This window comes from Crocuta crocuta, unplaced genomic scaffold (assembly GCF_008692635.1).
Source record: "Crocuta crocuta isolate KB4526 unplaced genomic scaffold, BGI_CrCroc_1.0 scaffold334, whole genome shotgun sequence".
In the NCBI taxonomy this organism is placed as follows: domain Eukaryota; kingdom Metazoa; phylum Chordata; class Mammalia; order Carnivora; family Hyaenidae; genus Crocuta; species Crocuta crocuta.
In genome coordinates, this window is record NW_027533260.1 from 5,061,476 (window position 1) to 5,080,946 (window position 19,471).

Here is a 19,471-nt window from a genome sequence, read left to right on the forward strand (position 1 = left end):
GTCCACGTCAATACAGTCCTCTGTGGGCTTATTGAATCTCCCACAGTTACAGATGGGGAAACTGAGGCTCCGAGTAGCGCCCGTTGCTTGCCATAGCATTTGGCCCCTGTTTTCTGTTCATTCACACAGTATGAGGTTTGGTAGCCCCTCCTGGTTGCCGGGTGCTGGGGGGGGGGCAGCAGGTGCACTGTGACACAGCAGCAGCCACAACAGCTGCCCAGGACTTGGTTAGGGCTATTTCATTTGTATGGTAGACTCAAATAGAGCACCAGCGAGAGAGAGGGGCAGGGGGAGGGAGAGAGAGAGAGAGAGAAAGAGAATCCCAAGCAGGCTCCATGCTTAGTGTGGAGCCTGACCCGGGGCTCGATCCCAAGGCCCTGGGATCACGACCTGAGCCAAAATCAAGAGTCAGACGCTCAACCGACTGAGCCCCCCAGGCGCCCCATATTTATTTTTTACAGTTTCTTTTATTTATTCATTTTTAAGCCATTTCTACACCGAACATCAGCTCAAACTCACAACCCGGAGATCAAGAGTTGTGTGCCCCACAGACCGAGCCAGCTCGGCACCTCATCCCCATTTTATTTATAAAAAGGGTTTTTTTAAAAAAAATGTTTTATTTATTTCTGAGAGAGAGAGAGAGAGAGGGAGAGAGAGAGAGAGACAGCCTGAGCAGGGGAGAGTCAGAGAGAGAGGGAGATACAGAATCCTAAACAGGCTCCAGGCTCTGAGCTAGCTGTGAGCACAGAGCCCGACGCGGGGTTCGAACCCACGAACCGAACCGTGAGATCGTGACCTGAGCCGAAGACGGACACTTAACTGACGGAGCCACCCAGGCACCCCCTCTTTCCTGTTTTAGAAACAAGCAAACTGACATACAGACAGAGGCTGAGTTTTTGGCCCAAGGCCACATTGCTAGTAAATTACCTTTGGGGAGAATTACACCCAGTGATGAGGCTGGTTATGTAGGAGGGAGAATCACAGGGACAGAACACTTCTCATCAGCGACCCAGAAGCCAGGGAGATAGAGGACCCCTATCTCCTAACTCTGCCAGGGAACTAACTAGGAACCCAGAATCAGGGATTTCAATTTTGAGGATGAACCGAAGGTGTTTTCAGATGAGCAAGACTCATAACGTTACCATCCACAATGTTCTCTGAAAGAACTGGAAGCAAATGGACTCCAGCAAGAAGTAAAATGAATTCCGAAGGAAGGTTTTATGGGGGCGCCTGGGTGGCTCAGTGGGTTAAGTGTCTGACTTCAACTCAGGCCATGATCTCAGTTCTGGGAGTTTGAGCGCCACGTCGGGCTCTGTGCTGACAGCTCAGAGCCTGGAGCCTGCTCCGGATTCTGTGTCTCCCTCTCTCTCTGCCCCTCCCCTGCTCGTGCTCTGTCTGTCTATCTCAAAAATAAATAAACATTTAAAAAAAGTTATAAAAAGTAACAGGATTGTTATGGGCTGAATCCTGTCCTCCAAAAAGAGATGTTAAAGTCCTAACCCCTGAGACTTCAGAATGTGACCTTATTTGGAAATAAGGTCTTTATGGAGATAATCAAGTTAAAAATGAGGTCATTAATGTGGGCCCTAATCCAATACAATGGGTGTCTTTATAAAACAGGGGAGTTTAGACACAGAGACAGGCACACACAGGGAAAAGACCATGAGCCAGGGAGAAGATAGATGGTCTTTCCTTGTGCATTCAGAAGGAGCAGAGCCCTGGGGCGCCTGGGTGGCTGGTTAAGCTTCCGACTTCGGCTCAGGTCATGATCTCACGGTTTGTGGGTTCGAGCCCCACGTTGGGCTCTGTGCTGACAGTTAGCTCAGAGCCTGGAGCCTGTTTTCAGATTCTGTGTCTCCCTCTCTCTCTCTCTGACCCTCCCTTGCTCACGCTGTCTCTCTCTCTCTTTCTCAAAAGTAAACATAAAAAAGGTTTTTAAAAATAAAATAAAAAATAAACGAAGGAGCAGAGCCCTTCCAACACCCTGACTTTGGACTTCCAGCTCTGGAACTGTGAGACAATACATTTCTGTTACTGAGCCACTCAGTGTTTGGAGCTTTGTCACAGCTGTCCTGGGAAGCTAAGACCAAAAATATATTTATGACTCGACTGTACCAAAAAACATGATTTACCAAAAAAAAAAAAAAAAAACTTTTATAGTAGTCTCACAGAAGATGGATTGATTGGTGACATAGAGACAATTAATATATTTATCTATCTGAAAAAGATGTCAAGCTTCTTTTAATGAACCTGTCAGTTCATTGAAATTCCAATCTCAGTCTCAATGGGATTTTTCGTGGAAGTAGAAAGCAGCTGCTAAAATCCCTAGAAAAGGTATAAAAATGGTAAAGATAGATTTGAAATGGAACAGAGGGGGGACTTGCCTAATGTGATAAGAAAACATCAGAATAAAATCATCCAGCAGTGCAGCCTGGAGGCAAGGAACAGATATAGAGATTTTTAACCAAATTTACTAGAAATGTCAGAAATAGACCAGTGTATATATGGGAATTTGGTTCATGATAAAGGTGATATATCAAAACTGGGTAACGGATTGATTAAAATTTTTCTAATGTTTATTTTTGAGAGAGAGAGAAACAGAGAGACAGAGAGTGGGAGAGGGTCAGAGAGAGAGAGAGAGAGAGAGAGAGAGGAGACACAGAATCAGAAGCAGGCTCCAGGCTCTGAGCTGTCAGCACAGACTCTGATACGGGGCTGGAACTCACGAACTCCGAGATCATGACCTGAGCTGAAGTTGGACACTTAATCGACTGAGCCACCCAGGCACCCCAGGAAAGGATTGATTTTTATAATAAGTGGGTTTGGAGACAATTGGCTACATTCATCATAAATTCCTACCATGGTGCATTTTCAAAAATAAGTCTTAAGCAGATGAAAGACAGAAACAAAATCAAGACTCAGAAAAATATTATAGGCAGTTGTAGGATGTATTTCTGACCTTGGGGTATAGCAGGCTTCCTAAACAACACACCAAAAGCCAAAGTCAGGATGGAACAGACTGATAAATCGATGTGAATAAACACTAAGAACTTCCCTGTGACATTAACAAAGACGTAAAAATACAAAGTGCAAACAAGGAGGAAATATTTGGGATATATATTAAACTGACTAAGAATTAGAATCGGAATCCATAAAGTACTCCTACAAATTAATACTAATAAAAACGGCATACAATCGCATTTAAAAAATGGGCAAAGGATATGACAAAGCAATCCACACAGGACAAGGTACATAAGACCAATAAACTCACAAAAAGATGTTCTCTCTCCTTAGTAATCAGAGAACCGCAAGTTGGAACAGCGTGAGACTGTTCTTTCAGGAAATGACTAATACTAACTCATCAACCAGGTCGGCTCAGATGTCCCTTCCTCCAGGAAGCCCTTCCCTACCCTCGGGCTGGGTGGGCGGCCCCTCCCCTCCCCTCCCATCTCCCTGGCCGTCTGGGAGCTCCCGTCCCAGCCTACCACTCCAGGTCATCACGTTTTGGGACAGAACCTGCCTCTCTCAATGAATGGACTGTGAGCTCCAGGAAGGCAGGAGGGGGCTATGGTTGTCGTTGGTCACCGCTGAGTCACTAGCACTGCCCCTCACAGGGCTGGGAACAGAGGAGGCGCTGGGGGGAATGAAATAACGAATGAATGTGGAAACTGAGGCCAAGTCAATGGCAGAGCTGGGATTCCATCCAAGCCTGAGGGGAGGGACCTAATTTCATCTCCTGTCATTTGCCCCCCCGAATCCTGTCCGGAACCCGAGCACAAGCTGGTGCTTAAGAAGGGCACCAAAATCGAAATTCTCGGCAACTAGGGACGTTCAGGCGGGGAGATAGCCTCTCTCTGCAGCCTAAGCCTCCGCAGTCCTCCAGGACCATAGAGAGCTGCGCGAAGATCGCCCCTGTCGCAACTCTACCCTCGGGGAACGGTGAGGGCGGGATCGAGGGCTAGAGAGGCCGGAAGTGAGGCGAGCGCGGGGCCGCGCTGGCCGCGCCGGCGGGACGCCTCGGTTCTTCTCCGGTCTCGCACTCCCGGCTCAGGGACGAGGAGGTGAGTCCTCGCGGCGCTCAGACAGCGGGGCTGGGTCGTGAGGGGCCGCGGGGAGGGACCGCCGGCGGCGATTGGCAGCCGCAGAGGCCAACCAGTCGTTGCAGCGTCTGACAGATGGACGAGACGGAGCGAGGGGAGGGTATCCAGGTGCCAGCCCTGTGGGCGGGACGGAGGGGGACCGAGGCTGAGGCTGGCAAATGGAAGGCGGGGAACAGTGAGGGTGGGGTGAATAGAACGCGGGGACTAGGGGCGGGGCGAATGGAAAGTCTGGACCGGTAAGGGGCGGGGCGAACGGGAGGTGCGGCTCCGCGTGGGCGGGGCTTTATAGACCCCGGAGCGCTCGGTGTTTGGAACCTGAGGCTCTGGAGCCCTGGGATGTTTTGGGCGGGGTCGCTGGGAGTGGGGGTTCCTGCTGGAAGGATGGGGATGCAGGCGCTGCTGTCTCACTCGCCCCCGCCGCCATGCCTTCACTTTCAGGCCCCAGAAGACCCCAGGGATGGAGGAGGAGGGAGTGCGGCAGCCCTCCGGGCCACCCACCAGGAAGAAATTCTTCATACCACTGGGCGAGGATGAGGCCCCTCCTGCAGGGGTAGGGCGGAGGAGATGGGGAGAACGCGGGCAGACGGGGTGGGGGGGGATCGAGAGGTAGGAGGACAGGAAGGGGCCTCCGAGGCCCACGGTGGAGGTCCGGAGATGTTGTGGCCTGGGGCACCTTGGGAAAGCAGTCCTTTGCTCTCCACCAGTCTGTTTCCCTAATCTGTAAAATGTCATGGTGGCCTCAGCACAGGGCTCAGGCCGAGGCTGCTGACGCGAGCGGCGGGTGGCTTTGGGATGTGCTTTATGGCCAGCACCCTGGCTTGCAAAGCACGAATTTATTGCTGACATTGGAGAATGGGAGGGAGTTTGCAATTCACAAGAAGTCTGCCCTTTTGACATCTTTCGGTAAATCGAAGGATCTGGCATCATGGACATCGCGTTCCCGCGGGAAACCAATTGGCCGGTGCTGAGTACTGGCTACTCCCGGTGTGCTAGGGAGAAAAAGTGGGCTCAGGATATAGGGGGTGACGGGGGAGAGGCGCTATCTCAGGTCAAGGGACTGCCTCTCTGAGGGGGTGACATCTTGGCAGTGATGTGAAAGAGGTGAGGGAGTGAGCTATGGGGCAACATCTGGGGGCAGAAGGGACAGCCGAGGCGAAGGCCCAGGATCAGAGAGAGCCCGACAGATTTGAGGGCAGCGTGAAGGCCAGTGGGACTGGAATAGAGAAAGGAAGGGGAGAGAGGTGGGAGGTGGGACAAGGGGGCAGGGACAGATCTTCTAGAACCTTGTGGGCTGTGGCAACAGCTTTGGCTTTTACTCTGAGATGGGAGCCACCAAGGTCTCTGAGCAGAGGGACATGAATGACCCTGAACAGACCATGGGCAGTAAGGATGTAGGCAAGGGTCAGGCGAGGAGGTGCACTGGTCCGAGGGAGGGAAGTTGGGGGCTGGGACCAGTATGGAGGCCTAGGAGCAGGGAGAGGTGGCTAGATTCAGATTTTGACACTTCTCCCCCTCCCCCCTCAGCTCAAGCCCTTATTCAAGGCCACCCAGAGCTTTCCCGCCACGGAGACCTCACCCCAGGCGGCCCCCCAGACCTACGCTGAGTATGCCATCTCGGGACCTCCAGGAGGGGCTGGGGCTCCGCACCCCACAGGGCCAGAAACCGTGGCAGGAGAGCCCCCCGGCCAGGCCCCCAAGCCGGGGACGAAGTCCAGTAGCATCATTGTGAGCCCGCGGCAGGTGAGGAGGGGAAGCAGGTGAGGAGGGGCTTTGAGACTTCTGGTGGGAAACACGGGGATGGGGTGGCGTTCAGGTGGGCAGCGGAAGGAAGGCTGGGCTCCGGCCCTTGTGCTCTGGGCGGTGCAGTTCTTTCGTCCATCCATCCAACTGCCGTGTATGGGTTCAGGTCACGATCACGCCGTGTGTTGGATTATTTTGTGCAAACGAAAATACCGTGGACTGGGCCGTTTAAACAATAAGCTTTTATTTCTCACACTTCTGGAGGGCGGGAACACCAAGATCAAGGCAGTCCAGGAAGGTCCCAGCTCATGCTTCATAGACTGTTGTCAGCTCTCTGTGCCCTCTCCTGGCAGAAGGGGTAAAGGAGCTCCCTGGGGTCCCTTTTATCTGGGCACTAATCCCTTTCGTGGGGGCTCCACCCTCCTGACCTCCTCACCTCTCACCTCCTTTTTTTTTTTTTTAAGTTTATTTATTTGTTTTGAGAGAGACAGAAACAGCAGGAGTGGGGGAGGGGGAAAGAGAGAATTCCAAACAGGCTCCATGATGCCAGCCCGGAGCCTGACATGGGGCTCGAACTCACAAAACTGCAAGATCACGATCTGAGCCAGAAGCAAGAGTTGGACACTTAACCGACTGAGCTACCCAGGTGCCCCTCTCCTCACCTCATCTAATACCATCACATTGGGGGTTAAGATTTCAACGTATGAATTTGGGGGTCGGGGGGACACAAATATTTAGTCTGTAACATCTACTCTTCTGTGTTAGTGCAGCTAAGTTTCCTGTCCCCAAGTTTGTTCATTCATTGAGAACCTAGTTATCAAGGGGCACCTGGGTGGCTCAGTCGGTTGAGCCTCCGACTTCGGCTCAGGTCATGATCCCTCGGTTCTTGGGTTCGAGCCCTGCCTTGGGCTTTGTGCTGACATCTCAGAGCCTGGAGCCTGCTTTGGATTCTGTGTCTCCCTCTCTCTCTGCCCCTCTACCTCTTGCACTCTGTCTCTCAAAAATGAATAAATATTTTAAAAATTAAAAAAAAAAAAAAAAACCCTGTTTGGGCCCAACTTCAAATTCTGCTCTGGCACAAAGCAGCTGTGTGATCTTGAGCAAGTGACTGAGCTCATCTATGCCTTTTCGTCCTGTTTTAAAAAATTTTTTAAGACTTTAATTTATTTATTTTTAAAATATTATTATTATTATTATTATTATTTTTATTTATTTCTAGGAGAGATAGAGAGAGACAGCATGAGCAGGGGAGGGTCAGAGAGAGAGGGAGTCACAGACTGAAACAGGCTCCAGGCTCTGAGCTGGCAGTCAGCACAGAGCCCGACGCGGGGCCCGAACCCACGAACCGCGAGATCATGACCTAAGCGAAAGTCGGACACTTAACCGACTAAGCCACCCAGGCGCCCCTAAAATATTATTTTTAATGCTTATTTATTTTTTAATTTTTTTAATGTTTTATTCTGAGAGAAAGAGAGAGAGACGTCATGAGCAGGGTAGGGTCAGAGAGAGAGGGAGACACAGAATCTGAAGACAGGTTCAGGCTCTGAGCTGTCAGCACAGAGCCCGACGCGGGGCTCGAACCCATGAGCTGTGAGATTATGACCCAAGTTGAACCGACTGAGCCATCCAGGCTCCCTTAAGCATCCAACTCTTGATTTTGGCTCAGGGCGTGATCTCAGAGTTCATGAGATCGAGCCCTGCGTCAGGCTCTGCACTGACAGCGCGGAGCCTGCTTGGGATTCTTGCTCTGCCTCTCTCTCTCTCTCTCTCTCTCTCTCAAAACAAATAAACTGGGAAAAAAAAATCCTCGAAGGGAGACGTTCCACCTGAGGAGGAGGAGAGGGACGTGACCAGGCTTGGGTCTCTGGATGGGGGGGCTGTCCCTGGGATGAGAGGAGGAGGGGCAGGTGTGCGGGCTGGTGTGGAGGCTGGTGCTGCAGGCACTTGGGATGCAGCGAGGCAGACATGGGGGGGGGTGTCCAGCAACCCCAGGACATGCACGTGGCTCTAGGGGAGAGGGCTGAGCCGGAGAGATGGACCCGGGGACCCTTTCGTTAAGGCCCAGGGCTGGGGGACAGGGCCTGGGTTGGGGCCAGAGCGCCAAGGGCATTCTGGGCTGAGGAGCTGGACTCTGGAGACTGGGGAACAGATACAGGCAGGAGGGGGATGGGAAGGTGTTGACAGAGGTGGGGGGAGGGGAGCCCTGGGACTGGCAGCGGTCCCAGGGCCATCCCTGTTAATGATACCCGCCCTTCCCTCGCCAGAGGGGCAACCCCGTGCTGAAGTTTGTGCGTAACGTGCCCTGGGAGTTTGGTGACGTGCTTCCCGACTACGTGCTGGGCCAGAGCACCTGTGCCCTGTTCCTCAGGTGAGCTCCGAGGGGCGCCCCGGCGTCCTGAAGGCCTAGGGAGGCTGTGCTCCCGTGTTGGGGACCACTGGGTAGGAGACCTTTGGGTGTGGCCCCGTCAGCTCCGGGCCGGGGTGGCCTGGCGGGGGAGGGAGAGGTCTTTGCCTGGAGGTGCCCAGAGGGACGAGCGCGGCGGGCCCGGACTCTGGTTCTGACGCAGGACGGGCCGGGTGCCTGGAGTCCTGGCTCCAAGCAGGTTGTGGGGGGGGTCTGGTCCCTCATGTCCCAGACATCTGGGGTGAGTTGATGAGAGGCCGGGATTTCGCCAGCCTGCACCCCAGTTAAGCAAGTTCCCTCTCCATTCCCGGGGGCCCCTCTCCACACAGAACAAGATGGGGGAAGCGAACCTTCTAAGTCCCTGTCCTCCCTGCAAGGTATGGGACCTGGTGGCCGCTGGGCACAGATGTCCCCTAGTTCCCTGGGCGGAGGAGCCGCCCCAACCCCTCCCTGCCAGCGCCCTTTGAGGCTAAAGCAGACAATCCCTGGGATGGGCCTGCTCCCCAGATCCAGCTGCGCTGTGTGTCCCCTCCCCCCTCCCCCCGGTCCACGCTCTCTAGTCTCATGTCCTCTGCCCGAGTCTCTTCCCTTCCCCAGGGAGGAGCGTGGGGTCCGTCCCTCCAGGGAGCAGAGCCGGGCAGCTATTTCTGCCAATCCCTCCATCGCCTTCCTTGCTGGGTGACGTGGGGCAAGTCACTTAACTTCTCTGGGCCTCAGATCCTTGTGTTGCCCGCGCCCTCTGCATTCCGGTGAGAGGGAAGAAGGGCTCCGGGGTCTCGGGGAGACCGGGGAGACCGAGACCTCCCAATCCCTCCCTCTCCCCCGCCCCCCCAGCCTCCGCTACCACAACCTCCACCCGGACTACATCCACGGGCGGCTGCAGAGCCTGGGGAAGAGCTTCGCCCTGAGGGTCCTGCTCGTCCAGGTGGACGTGGTAAGCGGGGGTCGCTGCCCCTCCTCTTCCTTGTCTTCATCTGCGGGGCCTCCCAGCAGCCCGGCGGCCTGGGGAGTCCCGAGGGTAGACGCGAGTTGAAACCTCAGTGAGGAACTGGTTTATTTACATCTGAGATGGACGCCCTGTGTTGGCGGGGGGGGGGGGGGGGGGGGGGGGGGAGAGAGAGAGANCATCTTCCCCACACCTCTTCCGCGGGTCCCCACTCCTCTTCCGCCCGTCCCAGCGCTCTGCCACCTAAGCGGGGTTCGAAGTGGTGTCATCCTGTCTTCACAGCCCGGCCCGCCAGGATCCCTGCTCCAGCCTCCTCCCAGCCCCTTGCACCCTCACAGCAGCCGGGAGGGTGGGGGGTTCCCTAAAGCACGGATCTGATGTCTGGACCCCTCCGTCGCTCCCCAGTGCCCCTCTATGGCCCGTGAGGCCGTGTGACTCAGTCCCTGCCTTACTCTCTGGCTTCGTTTCTGAGCTGTGTGGTCGCCCTTTCTTTTACATTCTCCACCCCATTCCGTGTCAATTGCAGTTCCTCAAGGCCTTGTTCCCCCCTCCCGTCCTCCCTATGTCTAAAATCCCCTTTTCCTCCTTCACTCCTCCTCGGCCTCCTTCAGGCCTCAGCTCAGATGTCCCCTCCCCCAGGAAGCTCTCCCTGATCCCCTAGGCAGCTCAGATGCTCCTGCTCTCCCTTCCCAATCCTGGCCATTCTGGGTCATCACTGTATTGGGGGGGACAGTTTGATCTCCCTCACCAGAGCGTGAGCCCCAGAGGGCAGAGCCCGGGCTGTCTTGTTTCCTGTGGGGTCCTGGCATTGCCCGGTGCAGGCGGGCACCCAGTCAGAGCTTAGGGAGTGGCCGTGGAGTGGAAGGCTCTTGGCACCCTACCCTACCGTGTTTTCAAGACTCTAATTCCTTGTTTTCCACCAGATTTCCCATTCTGATTCTCTTTTCCACCCAGAAAGATCCACAGAAGGCCCTCAAGGAGCTGGCTAAGATGTGCATCCTGGCTGACTGCACCCTGGTCCTTGCCTGGAGGTGAGACGGAGGCTCCCCGCCCAGGTCAGCCCCTATCCGAGAGTCATTCCGCCCTTCCGACCCCCAGCCCTTCGCTTCTGCCAGGAGCTCCCCGTGCGAGCCTGGCCCAGGCACTGCCTCTCTCTCGGCCTCCATTTCTGCATCTTTAAAATAAGGTTTTAATATTTTTCTTACAGGGCTGTAGTCAGAAAAGCAGGTGATGTAGATCAAATTGCCAGGACCATGCTTCTCACTTAGTAATTAGACCTAAAGCCTGTCTGAATAATTCATTCCACATCCAGGTTTCCGAAGACTATTTAAAAATTTTTTAATGTTTATTTAATTTTGAGAGAGTAGAGCTAGAACACGAGTGGGGGAGGAGCAGAGAGCGAGGGAGACACAGAATCCGAAGCGGATTCTGGGCTCTGTACTAACAGCCCAGAGCCCCATGCAGGGCTCAAACCCACAAACCACCAGACCATGACCTGAGCTAAAGCTGGACATTTAAGCGACTGAGCCATCCAGGCAGCCCAGGAGAATATTATATTTTTTATAATCTTGGGGTAGGAAAAGTCCTTCTTTTTTTAAATTTTTAAAATGTGTTTATTTTTGAGAGAGAGACAGAATATGGGTGGGGGAGGGGCAGAGAGAGAGGGAGACACAGAATCTGAAGCAGGTTCCAGGCTCTGAGCTGTCAGCAAAGGGCCCGACACGGGGCCCAAACTCGTGAACCGCAACATCATGACTTGAGCTGAAGTCGGACACTTAACCAACTGAGGCACCCATGCGCCCCGGAAAAGTCTCCCAAAACAAGACCCCAAAGCCATGAAGGAAAAGCTTGGCTGGCTCGAGAAAATTAAAATTTTTAAACTTCTGGGTGGTAAGAGATACTGTACATCAAGTTGAAAGACAAGTGACAAATTATGACAGGGTGGTAAGAGATACTGTACATCAAGTTGAAAGACAAGTGACAAATTATGACAGGGTGGTAAGAGATACTGTACATCAAGTTGAAAGACAAGTGACAAATTATGACAAAGTATTTGCTGTGTATATATTACATATAGAAGTGCATATATATATACACACATATAAATATAGAATACTTACCGTCTCTAACTTATATATGTATATGTAAGTTATATTTATACAGTGCAAATACATTTAAATGTTTATATTCATGTGCATATATTTAAACATATTTATTATATATTTATATATAGAGAGGACTTCCCACAAGTCAATAAGAACCCAAATACGAGTCTAATTCAGGTTGCCAAAACACATGAAAAAAACATCAACCATATGGTTTATCAAGAAAAAAGTACAGTTTAAAACACGAGGTGCTGGGGCGTCTCCGTAGCTCAGTTGGTTAAGCATCTGACTTCAGCTCAGGTCGTGATCTCGCAGTTCGTGAGTTCCAGCCCCGCTTCTGGCTCTGTGCTGACAGTGCAGAGCCTACTTCAGATCCTCGGTCTCCCTCTCTCTCTGCCCCTCCCCCACTGGCGCTCGCTCTCTCTTGCTCTCCCTCTCAGGAATGAGAAATAAACATTAAGGCTGCGTGGGTGGCTCAGTCGGTTAAGCCTCCAACTTCGGCTCAGGTCATGATCTCACAGTTCGTGGGTTCGAGCCGCGCTTTGGGCTCTGTGCTGACAGCTAGCTCAGAGCCTGGAGCCTGTTTCGGATTCTATGTCTCCCTCTCTGACTCTCCCCTGCTCACGCTGTCTCTCTCTCTCTCAGAAATAAATAAAACATTAAAAAAAATTATTAAAGCCGAAGATAGATGCCACTCTTCCTACTCGGATAATCCCTGCTCCCGTGTGCTGGTGACTGTGCCTAGTGGTGCGGGCCGTCGGTGCAGGGGGGTGAGACCCAGAGTTGCAGAAGCAGACGGCCTCATGTTTAATTTATATACAGAAGGAAGGAAAACGAGCTGTGTTCATGAACAGATGCGTATGTGGATAAACCAGGAAGGGCGACGAAGGCTGCAGGCCCTGGACAGGGCAGGCTCTGGGGAGGGCACGCGGAGCAGGCGTGCATGAGGGGAGCTTACTCTCTGCTTCTGTGTTCGTTCTGAACATAGGTACTGCTTAAACTTTCTTCTGTTAAATAGAGGGCATGTTCATGCATTTCGGAAATGAGAAGCAATACGGAAACGGTGTGTGTGCACACATCTAGTTGCGCGTAGGTGTGGTATATGGTGCGGGCACACAGTCTATAGACGCGGTGGTAAAGGCACGTAGTATATGTACATGCTGTTCCGTGCTGCGTGACGGCATATCATGACCTGGAGGTCTCTCTCTCTCTCTCTCTCTCTCTCTCTCTCTCTCTCTCTCTCTCTTTTTTTTTTTAATTTATTTATTTTGAGAGAGAGCAAGCAAGGGAGAAGCAGAGAGAGAGAGAAGCCCAACTATGCATGATGCAGGGCTTGAACTCATAAACCGTGAGATCATGACCTGATCTGATCGGAACCTGGAGTCAGATGCTTAACTGGCTGAACCGCCCAGGTGCCCCTTTGAAAGTTTTTTTTTGGGGGGGGGGGGGCGCCTGGGTGGCTCAGTCGGTTGAGCATCCGACTTTGGCTCAGGTCACCATCACACAGTTTGTGGGTTTGAGCCCCGCGTCGGGCTCTGTGCTGACAGCTCAGACCCTGGAGCCAGCTTTGGATTCCGTGTCTCCCTCTCTCTCTGCCCCTCCCCAGTTTGTTCTCTGTCTCTCTCAAAAAATAAATACAAAGAATAAAAATAAAAGTAGGCTCCAAGCCCAGAGGGGTGCTTGAACTCAGGACCCCGAGATCCAGGGTCACATGCTCTACCCACAGAGCCGGCCAGGCGTCACTAGATCTTGTATTAATCAGTGTGGTACATTTGCTACAACTGATGAACCTGTGTCGATATGTTATTATTACTGACTAAAGCCCACAGTTGATGTTAAGGTTCGTTCTCTCTTTTATATTCTAGGCGTCTTGACGGAGGTATATGTGTCCATAATTTCTGTATCACACAGAAGAGTTGCCCTGCTCTAAAATTTCCCTTGTGCGCCACTTATTCATCCCTTCCACCCCCAAACTCCTCATCTTTTTACAGTCGGCTTAGTTTCGCCTTTTTCAGGGTATCCGAGAGTTGGAATCATACAATATGTAGTAGAAATAGCAAAACCCACGGTTCTCCTTGTGTGTAGGAAAAAATATGCCAGTTCCTCCGTAATGTGGGTCTTTATCGTATGTCGTTTTTTTTTTTTTTAAATCTTTATTCATTTTTGAGAGAGAAGAGAGAGGGAGAGCAAGTAGGGGAGGGCATAGAGGGAGGGGGACAGAGGATCCAAAGCAGGCTCTGTGCTCACAGCAGAGAGCCCAGTGTGGAGTTTGAATGCACGAACTGTGAGATCATGACCGACTGAGCCACCCTGGCGCCGTGGTAGCTCAGTCATCCTATTGCTGAATAATGTCCCATTGTCCCGGATGCACATTCTTTTCCAGCTGCGTAATATTCCATCCTGCAGATAGGCTAGGTCATGACCTTGACCTCATGACCCCAAGAGATCAAGAGTTGCGTACTCTGCCGACAGGGCTTTTGGGCAAGTGACTCAACTGCCGCTGGTCTGTTTTCCCTTCTGTGTATAAGAGTTTGAAAATAATAACTGCCTTAGAGGATCCCTCGGGAGATTCTGGAAGCTTCTGAACACAATTGAGTTAGAACAGTGCCGAGGCCCCCAGAAAGGGAATGTTTCCTACATCCTTACATCCAAATTATGGGATATTTTGCAACCATTCCATAAGAGGTCAGGCCCCTTCTGCTGACACGGAAAGACAGCCTGCTGATATTGCAGAGTGCAAAAATGAAAGCAAATTCTAGAACCGGACACAGTGTGCTCACTTGTGTGCCCTGAACAAACTATTAAGAACCGGAACGATAACCGTGCTGCGGTGAGAGGAGAGTCACAAAGCTCATGTAATGGGCAAAAAAGCCAGAATTAGAAAAATGAATGTTTCTTTCAAGAATATGGACCAGTGCTTCATCAGTAGACGTGGCTTATTCGCTGGGATTTGAAGGCCAACAGAAAATGCCTCAGCACGAATCCTTCCCGTACTTGGACTCAACTCCCTCGTCTCAAGTTCCAGAAACAAACAAGGCTACTAAACTTGACCCTTTTTAAGATGTGGTTGTCCGGGGCGCCTGCGGGGCTCAGTCTGTTAAGCGTCTGACTTCGGCTGAGGTCAGGATCTCCCGGTTTGTGGGTTCAAGCCCCATGTTGGGCTCTGTGCTGACAGATAGCTCAGAGCCTGGAGCCTGCTTCGGATTGTGTCTCCCTCTCTCTTTCTCCGCCCCTCCCCTGCTTCCATTCTGTCTCTGTCTCTCAAAGATGAATAAACGTTTAAAAAAAAAATTGGTTGTCCCACCTACCCTTGAAACCGTTCATTACGTGTCAAAAAAGAAAAAAAAAACCACCCAGTGCCTGACGTGAAAATTAATGGTGATTATTAAATTGGGTTAGTTGCTATAAAAGATTTAGCGGTCGGCTCACCCAGCAGCCTTTTTCTCGAAGGTGCACTATATTAAAAACCTTCAGTGGGAACTGAATTGGGAATTTTGTCTTCCTGTGGCTGGGAAAATAGTAACAGTGTTTCTGGTTTTTCTCGCTCTCGGCTCCACGCTGACTTCCCTTCCAGAATAGCTCACATTTCTTAAATGGGCTCTAAGTGCCAGGCCCGGTTCTGAGCACTTGGGAGCGATGACGCACGTTGTGTCAACAGTTCTGCCATCCGCGCCACTTTGCAGACAAGGACCCTGAGGCCCGGAGAGAGCAAGTCACTGGCCCGGGGGTCACAGAGGTGGGAAGGGCGAAACCTGACCCTGACCCCAACAGCTGGCCAGGCCGCCAGGCTCTGCCCCGCAGCCAGCAAAGACTGTGAAGATGTGCGGGGCCGGGGTTCCCGCCAGGGACCTTGTAGGGGAGGAAAGTTCAGTTTACTGTGCATTGGAGTTTGGAATGGCGAGGAGCACCACCACAATGAAATGAAGCTAAAACGTGACCACACCCCCTCTCCCCCGCACCGCCCGCCATGCTGGCTGACTCGAATGTTCTCACCCCAGCCCCGAGGAGGCCGGGCGGTACCTGGAGACCTACAAGGCCTACGAGCAGAAGCCGGCCGACCTCCTGATGGAGAAGCTGGAACAAGATTTCGTCTCCCGGGTGAGGCTGCTGCACCTCCCTGCCCGGACCTCCCCCGGCCCCTTCCTGCTTGGATCCTACCTCTCCTCCCCAGTTGCACCCTGCACCCGGCACCCTCGGCTCACTCAACAGGCACCTGGGGGGGTTGGTGTCTTCCTAAGTGCGAACTTGATTCTGCCCTCCCTGGCTCAAAACCTTCCCATGGCTCCCCAGTGCCCTGAGGGAAAGCCTGGCCTCCTCACCTCGCCTTACAAGGCCCTGCCTCTTGCGGCCAGCAGCTCTGTCCACCCCTGGCCTGGCCTGCGTTGTGGCCCAGGCTGGGGCTGGCTCAGTCCCTCCTCTGTCTCCAGCACCACCCAGCACTCCGTGGGTGCTCCGCGAGCGTTTACCAAATGTCGCATTTAACCCGAGCTCCCGCGCCTGAGTAATGGAGGGTATCCAGCGCCACCCCCGAGGCAGGCCCTATTAGGAATCTGCCTGAAAAGAAAGCCCAGAGAGATCCATTCCCTTGCCCAGGCCTCACGGGGAGTAAGCAGCGGGGCCCGGCTTTGAACGCAGATCTCAGTCCAGAGCCTGTGACCTCCCCCTGGGCAGAACCAACTCGAGACACAGCATCTGTCTTCTCACGATGTGACCAGCGCCCTCTCAGCTAGTTGGGGACCACTCCGAGATGAACTGTTAATAGGCCAATAAAAAGGGGGTGCAGTCTGGGGGCACAGTGGTGACCCCGCGTTCAGTATTGCTCTCATTTCTTCTCCGGGCACACTTCTGCCTCCTCCCCTCCCAGGTGACCGAATGCCTGACCACCGTGAAGTCAGTCAATAAAACCGACAGCCAGACCCTCCTAACTACTTTTGGGGTAAGGAATGATTCCCTGTCCCGATGGCATTTTGATTTTTGCCCCCTTGCGTTTTCAAGGAGCGTCCCACCCCCACACCTATTTCCTTCTACCTCCCTGCCCCTCCCCCCATCCTTCCTGCCGTCAGACAGGACGTCACCTCCTTCCAGGGAGGCCTTAGACCCCCGACTAGCTGGGGCAGGCTAGTTTTGTGCTCCCCACCTCTGACCCTTGCCTTCCACCTTCCTCAGTCTCTGGAACAGCTCATAGCCGCGTCACGGGAAGACCTGGCTTTGTGCCCGGGCCTGGGGCCCCAAAAGGTAAGAACTGTGGGCACGGGCTCACGGGGTCGGGGACAGGAGGGAGTGGCCCAGAGATGGGACCTCAGATCCCAAAGTTCTAAGGTTTTGGAAGGGCCCACAGTGCTTCTCCTACAGATGGGGAAAACCGAGGCCCAGAGAGGGTTGGGGACCAGCCCTAACTCACATAGACAGCCTGGGACAGAATCAAGATCGGGGGGTTTCTCTCCCAGCCCCCAGAGTCCCCTCCGAGCTGAAACCAAGAACCAAAGCCCACTCCGGATGTAGCAAACAAATGGCTCATTTAATGACCGGTTCCTCGTCTCTTTCTTGCTCTCACGCAGGCCCGGAGGCTGTTTGATGTCCTACACGAGCCCTTCTTGAAAGTGCCCCGATGACCCCAGCTGTCACGGAGGCCCTCGTTGTACCAATAAAGCATTTTCCAGGCCCAGGCTGTTGCTGGTGCGCCGGCGCCGTCACCAGGAAGGGGTTCTCTGCTCTCGCTCTTGGCTGGCCCAGGCGGCTGCCTCCAGCTTTGCTTTTTCTTTCTTTCTTTCTTTCAAGTTTATCTACTTATTTTGAGGGAGGGCAAGCAGGGTAGGGGCAGAGAGAGAGGTAGACGGAGAATTCCCAAGCAGCCTCTGCACTGTCGGTGTGCCGCCTGATGCGGGGCTTGAGCTCATGAAACGTGAGATCACGACCTGAGCCAAAGTCAAGAGTCGGACGCTAATCGACTGAGCCCCCCGCCCCCCGGGCACCCCTCCAGCTTTTCTTGACCACAGTCACCAGTTTCCCCGGAGGCGGCTACACAGGACCCGGCCGCGGCTTCTTCGGCTTCTTCTCCCGGCCTGTGGGAGCCACCTCCTCAGACTCCAGACTCGGCGGCAGCCCTGGCGTCTCCTCCCAGGGCGCCGTCTCTGGCGCCCCACTTTGCCCACCCCGTTTCTTCTTCTTCTTCTTGGTGGATGCTAGATCTGCCCCTGCCTCAGGCGCACCCCCTTCCGGCAGCTCGGGCTCCGTCACCTCACCCTGTGGGTCCATTATCTCGGTCCTCGGCTCCATTGCTCGGAGCCCCCGTTCTTTCTTCTTGGTGGATACTAGAGCCTCCTGAGGCTCCAGGTCACCGGGCAACTCAGGCTCCACCACCTCTGCCCCCGGCTCCACAGTCACGTGTTGCCATTTTTCTTTCTTCTTCCTCTTCCTGGCGGGTGCTAGAGCTGCCTCAGCCTCAAGCTCCACGTCGTGTGGTCGTTCAGGCTCCGTCTTTTCCCCAGGGAGCTCCAGAGCCTCGTCAGTCCCCGGCTCCATCACGACTTTGGGCCCCTTTTCCTTTCTCTTCTTCTTGGAGGACGGCAGCGAGGCGGCTTCTTCCTGGGGCTCCGCCTCGAACTGAGACTCAACCAGCATCCTTTCCCCCGGCTCCCTCCCTTCTGTCCCCTTCTGCCTCTTCCTCTTCCCGGGGGGAGACAGGACTGTCTCTTCCAGAGGCTCCGTTCTGACTGTGAGTTCCAGCTCCAGCGTCTTGTCTCCTGGCTCCGGCAGCTGCTGCTCCGGTTCCGGTTCGGCCGTGTCTGCCTCTCTGGGCTTCTTTTTCCTCTTCCTGGCGGTGGGCGATGGGAACAGCGCTCCCAGAGGTTCCAGCGGCTCAGCCGTGGGCTCCATCACCTCTAGTTCTTGCGGCTTCTGCTTTTTCTTCCTCTTCGCCACATCCGGGGACCCCAAAGCTGTGTCCACCGCCGGGGCCCCGAGCCCATTCACTGCGTCCTGGGGACCTGGGGCCTCTGGTGCCTGCCTCTTCTTCTTCCTCTTCTTTGAGGCGGGTGACTTCAGGGCCAAGGCTGACCCAGGCCCTGTTACTGGTAGGCTGCCTCCAAAGGCACAGAACCGGGGCCTCAGGTCAGGGGGGATCTGCGGCGGGGGGCTTGTTGGAATAGGCTGCAGCAGGGTCCCTGATGGGGGTTCTTGGGAACCCTCAAAGATCCTTAGGCTGCCCTGGGGGGCTGGGGCACAGGCGAGCCCCCCTCCTGCCGCCACGGAGGGGGCGAGCAGGACTGCTCCTCCAGCCTGGGCACTGTTGCTTCTGAGGACCCGGTAGCGGTGCCGCTTGCCTGCCAACTTGCCCTTCACGATCTGGGAGCCAGAGAGAGGCACTAGCCGCCCATTGAGGCTGAAAGGAGAAAGGTGAAGGCAGAAGCGTCATCAGGTTCTTTTGGTGAAACGGGGACAAGGCGCTGAAAACCGCCTTTCTGGGTGCCCAAGAGCCCCTCTAAACTTCCCCCAAGTTCAGCCACTGGGATGGACAGTATTCCCAGGAGGTGGGACCTGGGACCACTCACCAGTCTGGGGCGAAGTCCACAGGTGCCTGGATAAGCCACACTTCCGTATCTGGGTCTGTTAATACCTCCAAAGAGAAACGAGTGGGCTCTGAGGGTGGGGACGTCGCGGTAAAGTTGGGGGGGCAAGAGAACTGAGCAGCACCTGCAGAAGGGGAAACGGGGGTCAGCTGACCCTTCCCGCGGACCCAACTCTCCAGGGCGCCTACGGGGCCCACTGATCCCAGCCTTTTGAGCGCCTCAACCCCTCACGCCGCCTCTTCTCTCCTGTCTGTTCCCCAGAGGCACCCCTGTCTCCACCGATCCAATCCCTGGGGGCGTCCTTCCCTCCACCGGTAGTTTCCGCCTCCCTCGGTCTGAAGTCCCTTCCTCGCGGGAGGTACACTCTCCCCAGGTCCTGTCTCGAGGATGTGCCTTTTTCCTCCCGAGCGCTCCCAGGCGCCCCTTTCTCCTCCCGGCAGCTAACTCTCTGCAGCCCGTCGCCCCCCGCCCCTCATGCAACTCACCGCCGGAAGGGGTCCCCGCCATCCCGGGACCCGTGCCTCCTCCTACCTAGCCGCCAGAGCCACCGGAGCCCCGTGGACGACCACGTGGAACCAGGGGGGCGGGGCCTCGTCCGGGAGCGCCCA

At 54.2% G+C, this 19,471-nt stretch overlaps 2 protein-coding genes across 3 annotated transcripts; one reads left to right on the forward strand and one right to left on the reverse strand.

Moving 5' to 3' along the window:
• Positions 1–3,953: 3,953 nt before the first annotated feature.
• ERCC1 (ERCC excision repair 1, endonuclease non-catalytic subunit) lies at positions 3,954–16,958 on the forward strand. 2 transcript variants are annotated; one of them, XM_077747040.1, is made up of 10 exons: positions 3,955–4,061; positions 4,539–4,650; positions 5,625–5,840; positions 8,105–8,208; positions 9,079–9,178; positions 10,145–10,221; positions 15,294–15,393; positions 16,160–16,231; positions 16,462–16,530; positions 16,854–16,958. In XM_077747040.1, the coding sequence occupies exons 2-10, from the start codon at positions 4,558–4,560 to the stop codon at positions 16,905–16,907; spliced, it is 885 nt and encodes a 294-aa protein (XP_077603166.1). In that variant the 5' UTR covers positions 3,955–4,061; positions 4,539–4,557; the 3' UTR covers positions 16,908–16,958. The 2 variants fall into 2 exon arrangements, with proteins under 2 accessions (XP_077603165.1, XP_077603166.1); XM_077747039.1 differs by lacking the exons at positions 15,294–15,393; positions 16,160–16,231; positions 16,462–16,530; positions 16,854–16,958 and adding an exon at positions 13,161–14,862 and having other exon boundaries at positions 3,954–4,061.
• POLR1G (RNA polymerase I subunit G) lies at positions 16,795–19,414 on the reverse strand. Its single transcript, XM_077747038.1, has 3 exons — positions 19,349–19,414; positions 18,846–18,987; positions 16,795–18,676 (listed from the first exon to the last, which is right to left on the reverse strand). Exons 1-3 carry the CDS (start codon positions 19,368–19,370, stop codon positions 17,314–17,316), a joined length of 1,527 nt encoding a protein of 508 aa, XP_077603164.1. The 5' UTR covers positions 19,371–19,414; the 3' UTR covers positions 16,795–17,313.
• Positions 19,415–19,471: the final 57 nt, after the last annotated feature.

Coding starts and splice junctions, on each gene's coding strand:
- POLR1G (XM_077747038.1), bottom strand. CDS start 19,370: ATGGCGGGGACCCCTTCCGGCG. Junction 18,988..19,348: donor GGCGGGGACCCCTTCCGGCG/GTGAGTTGCATG, acceptor CCCCTTCTGCAG/GTGCTGCTCAGTTCTCTTGC. Junction 18,677..18,845: donor GTGGACTTCGCCCCAGACTG/GTGAGTGGTCCC, acceptor TTCTCCTTTCAG/CCTCAATGGGCGGCTAGTGC.
- ERCC1 (XM_077747040.1), top strand. CDS start 4,558: ATGGAGGAGGAGGGAGTGCGGCAGCCCTCCGGGCCACCCACCAGGAAG. Junction 8,209..9,078: donor ACCTGTGCCCTGTTCCTCAG/GTGAGCTCCGAG, acceptor CCGCCCCCCCAG/CCTCCGCTACCACAACCTCC. Junction 15,394..16,159: donor AACAAGATTTCGTCTCCCGG/GTGAGGCTGCTG, acceptor CTCCCCTCCCAG/GTGACCGAATGCCTGACCAC.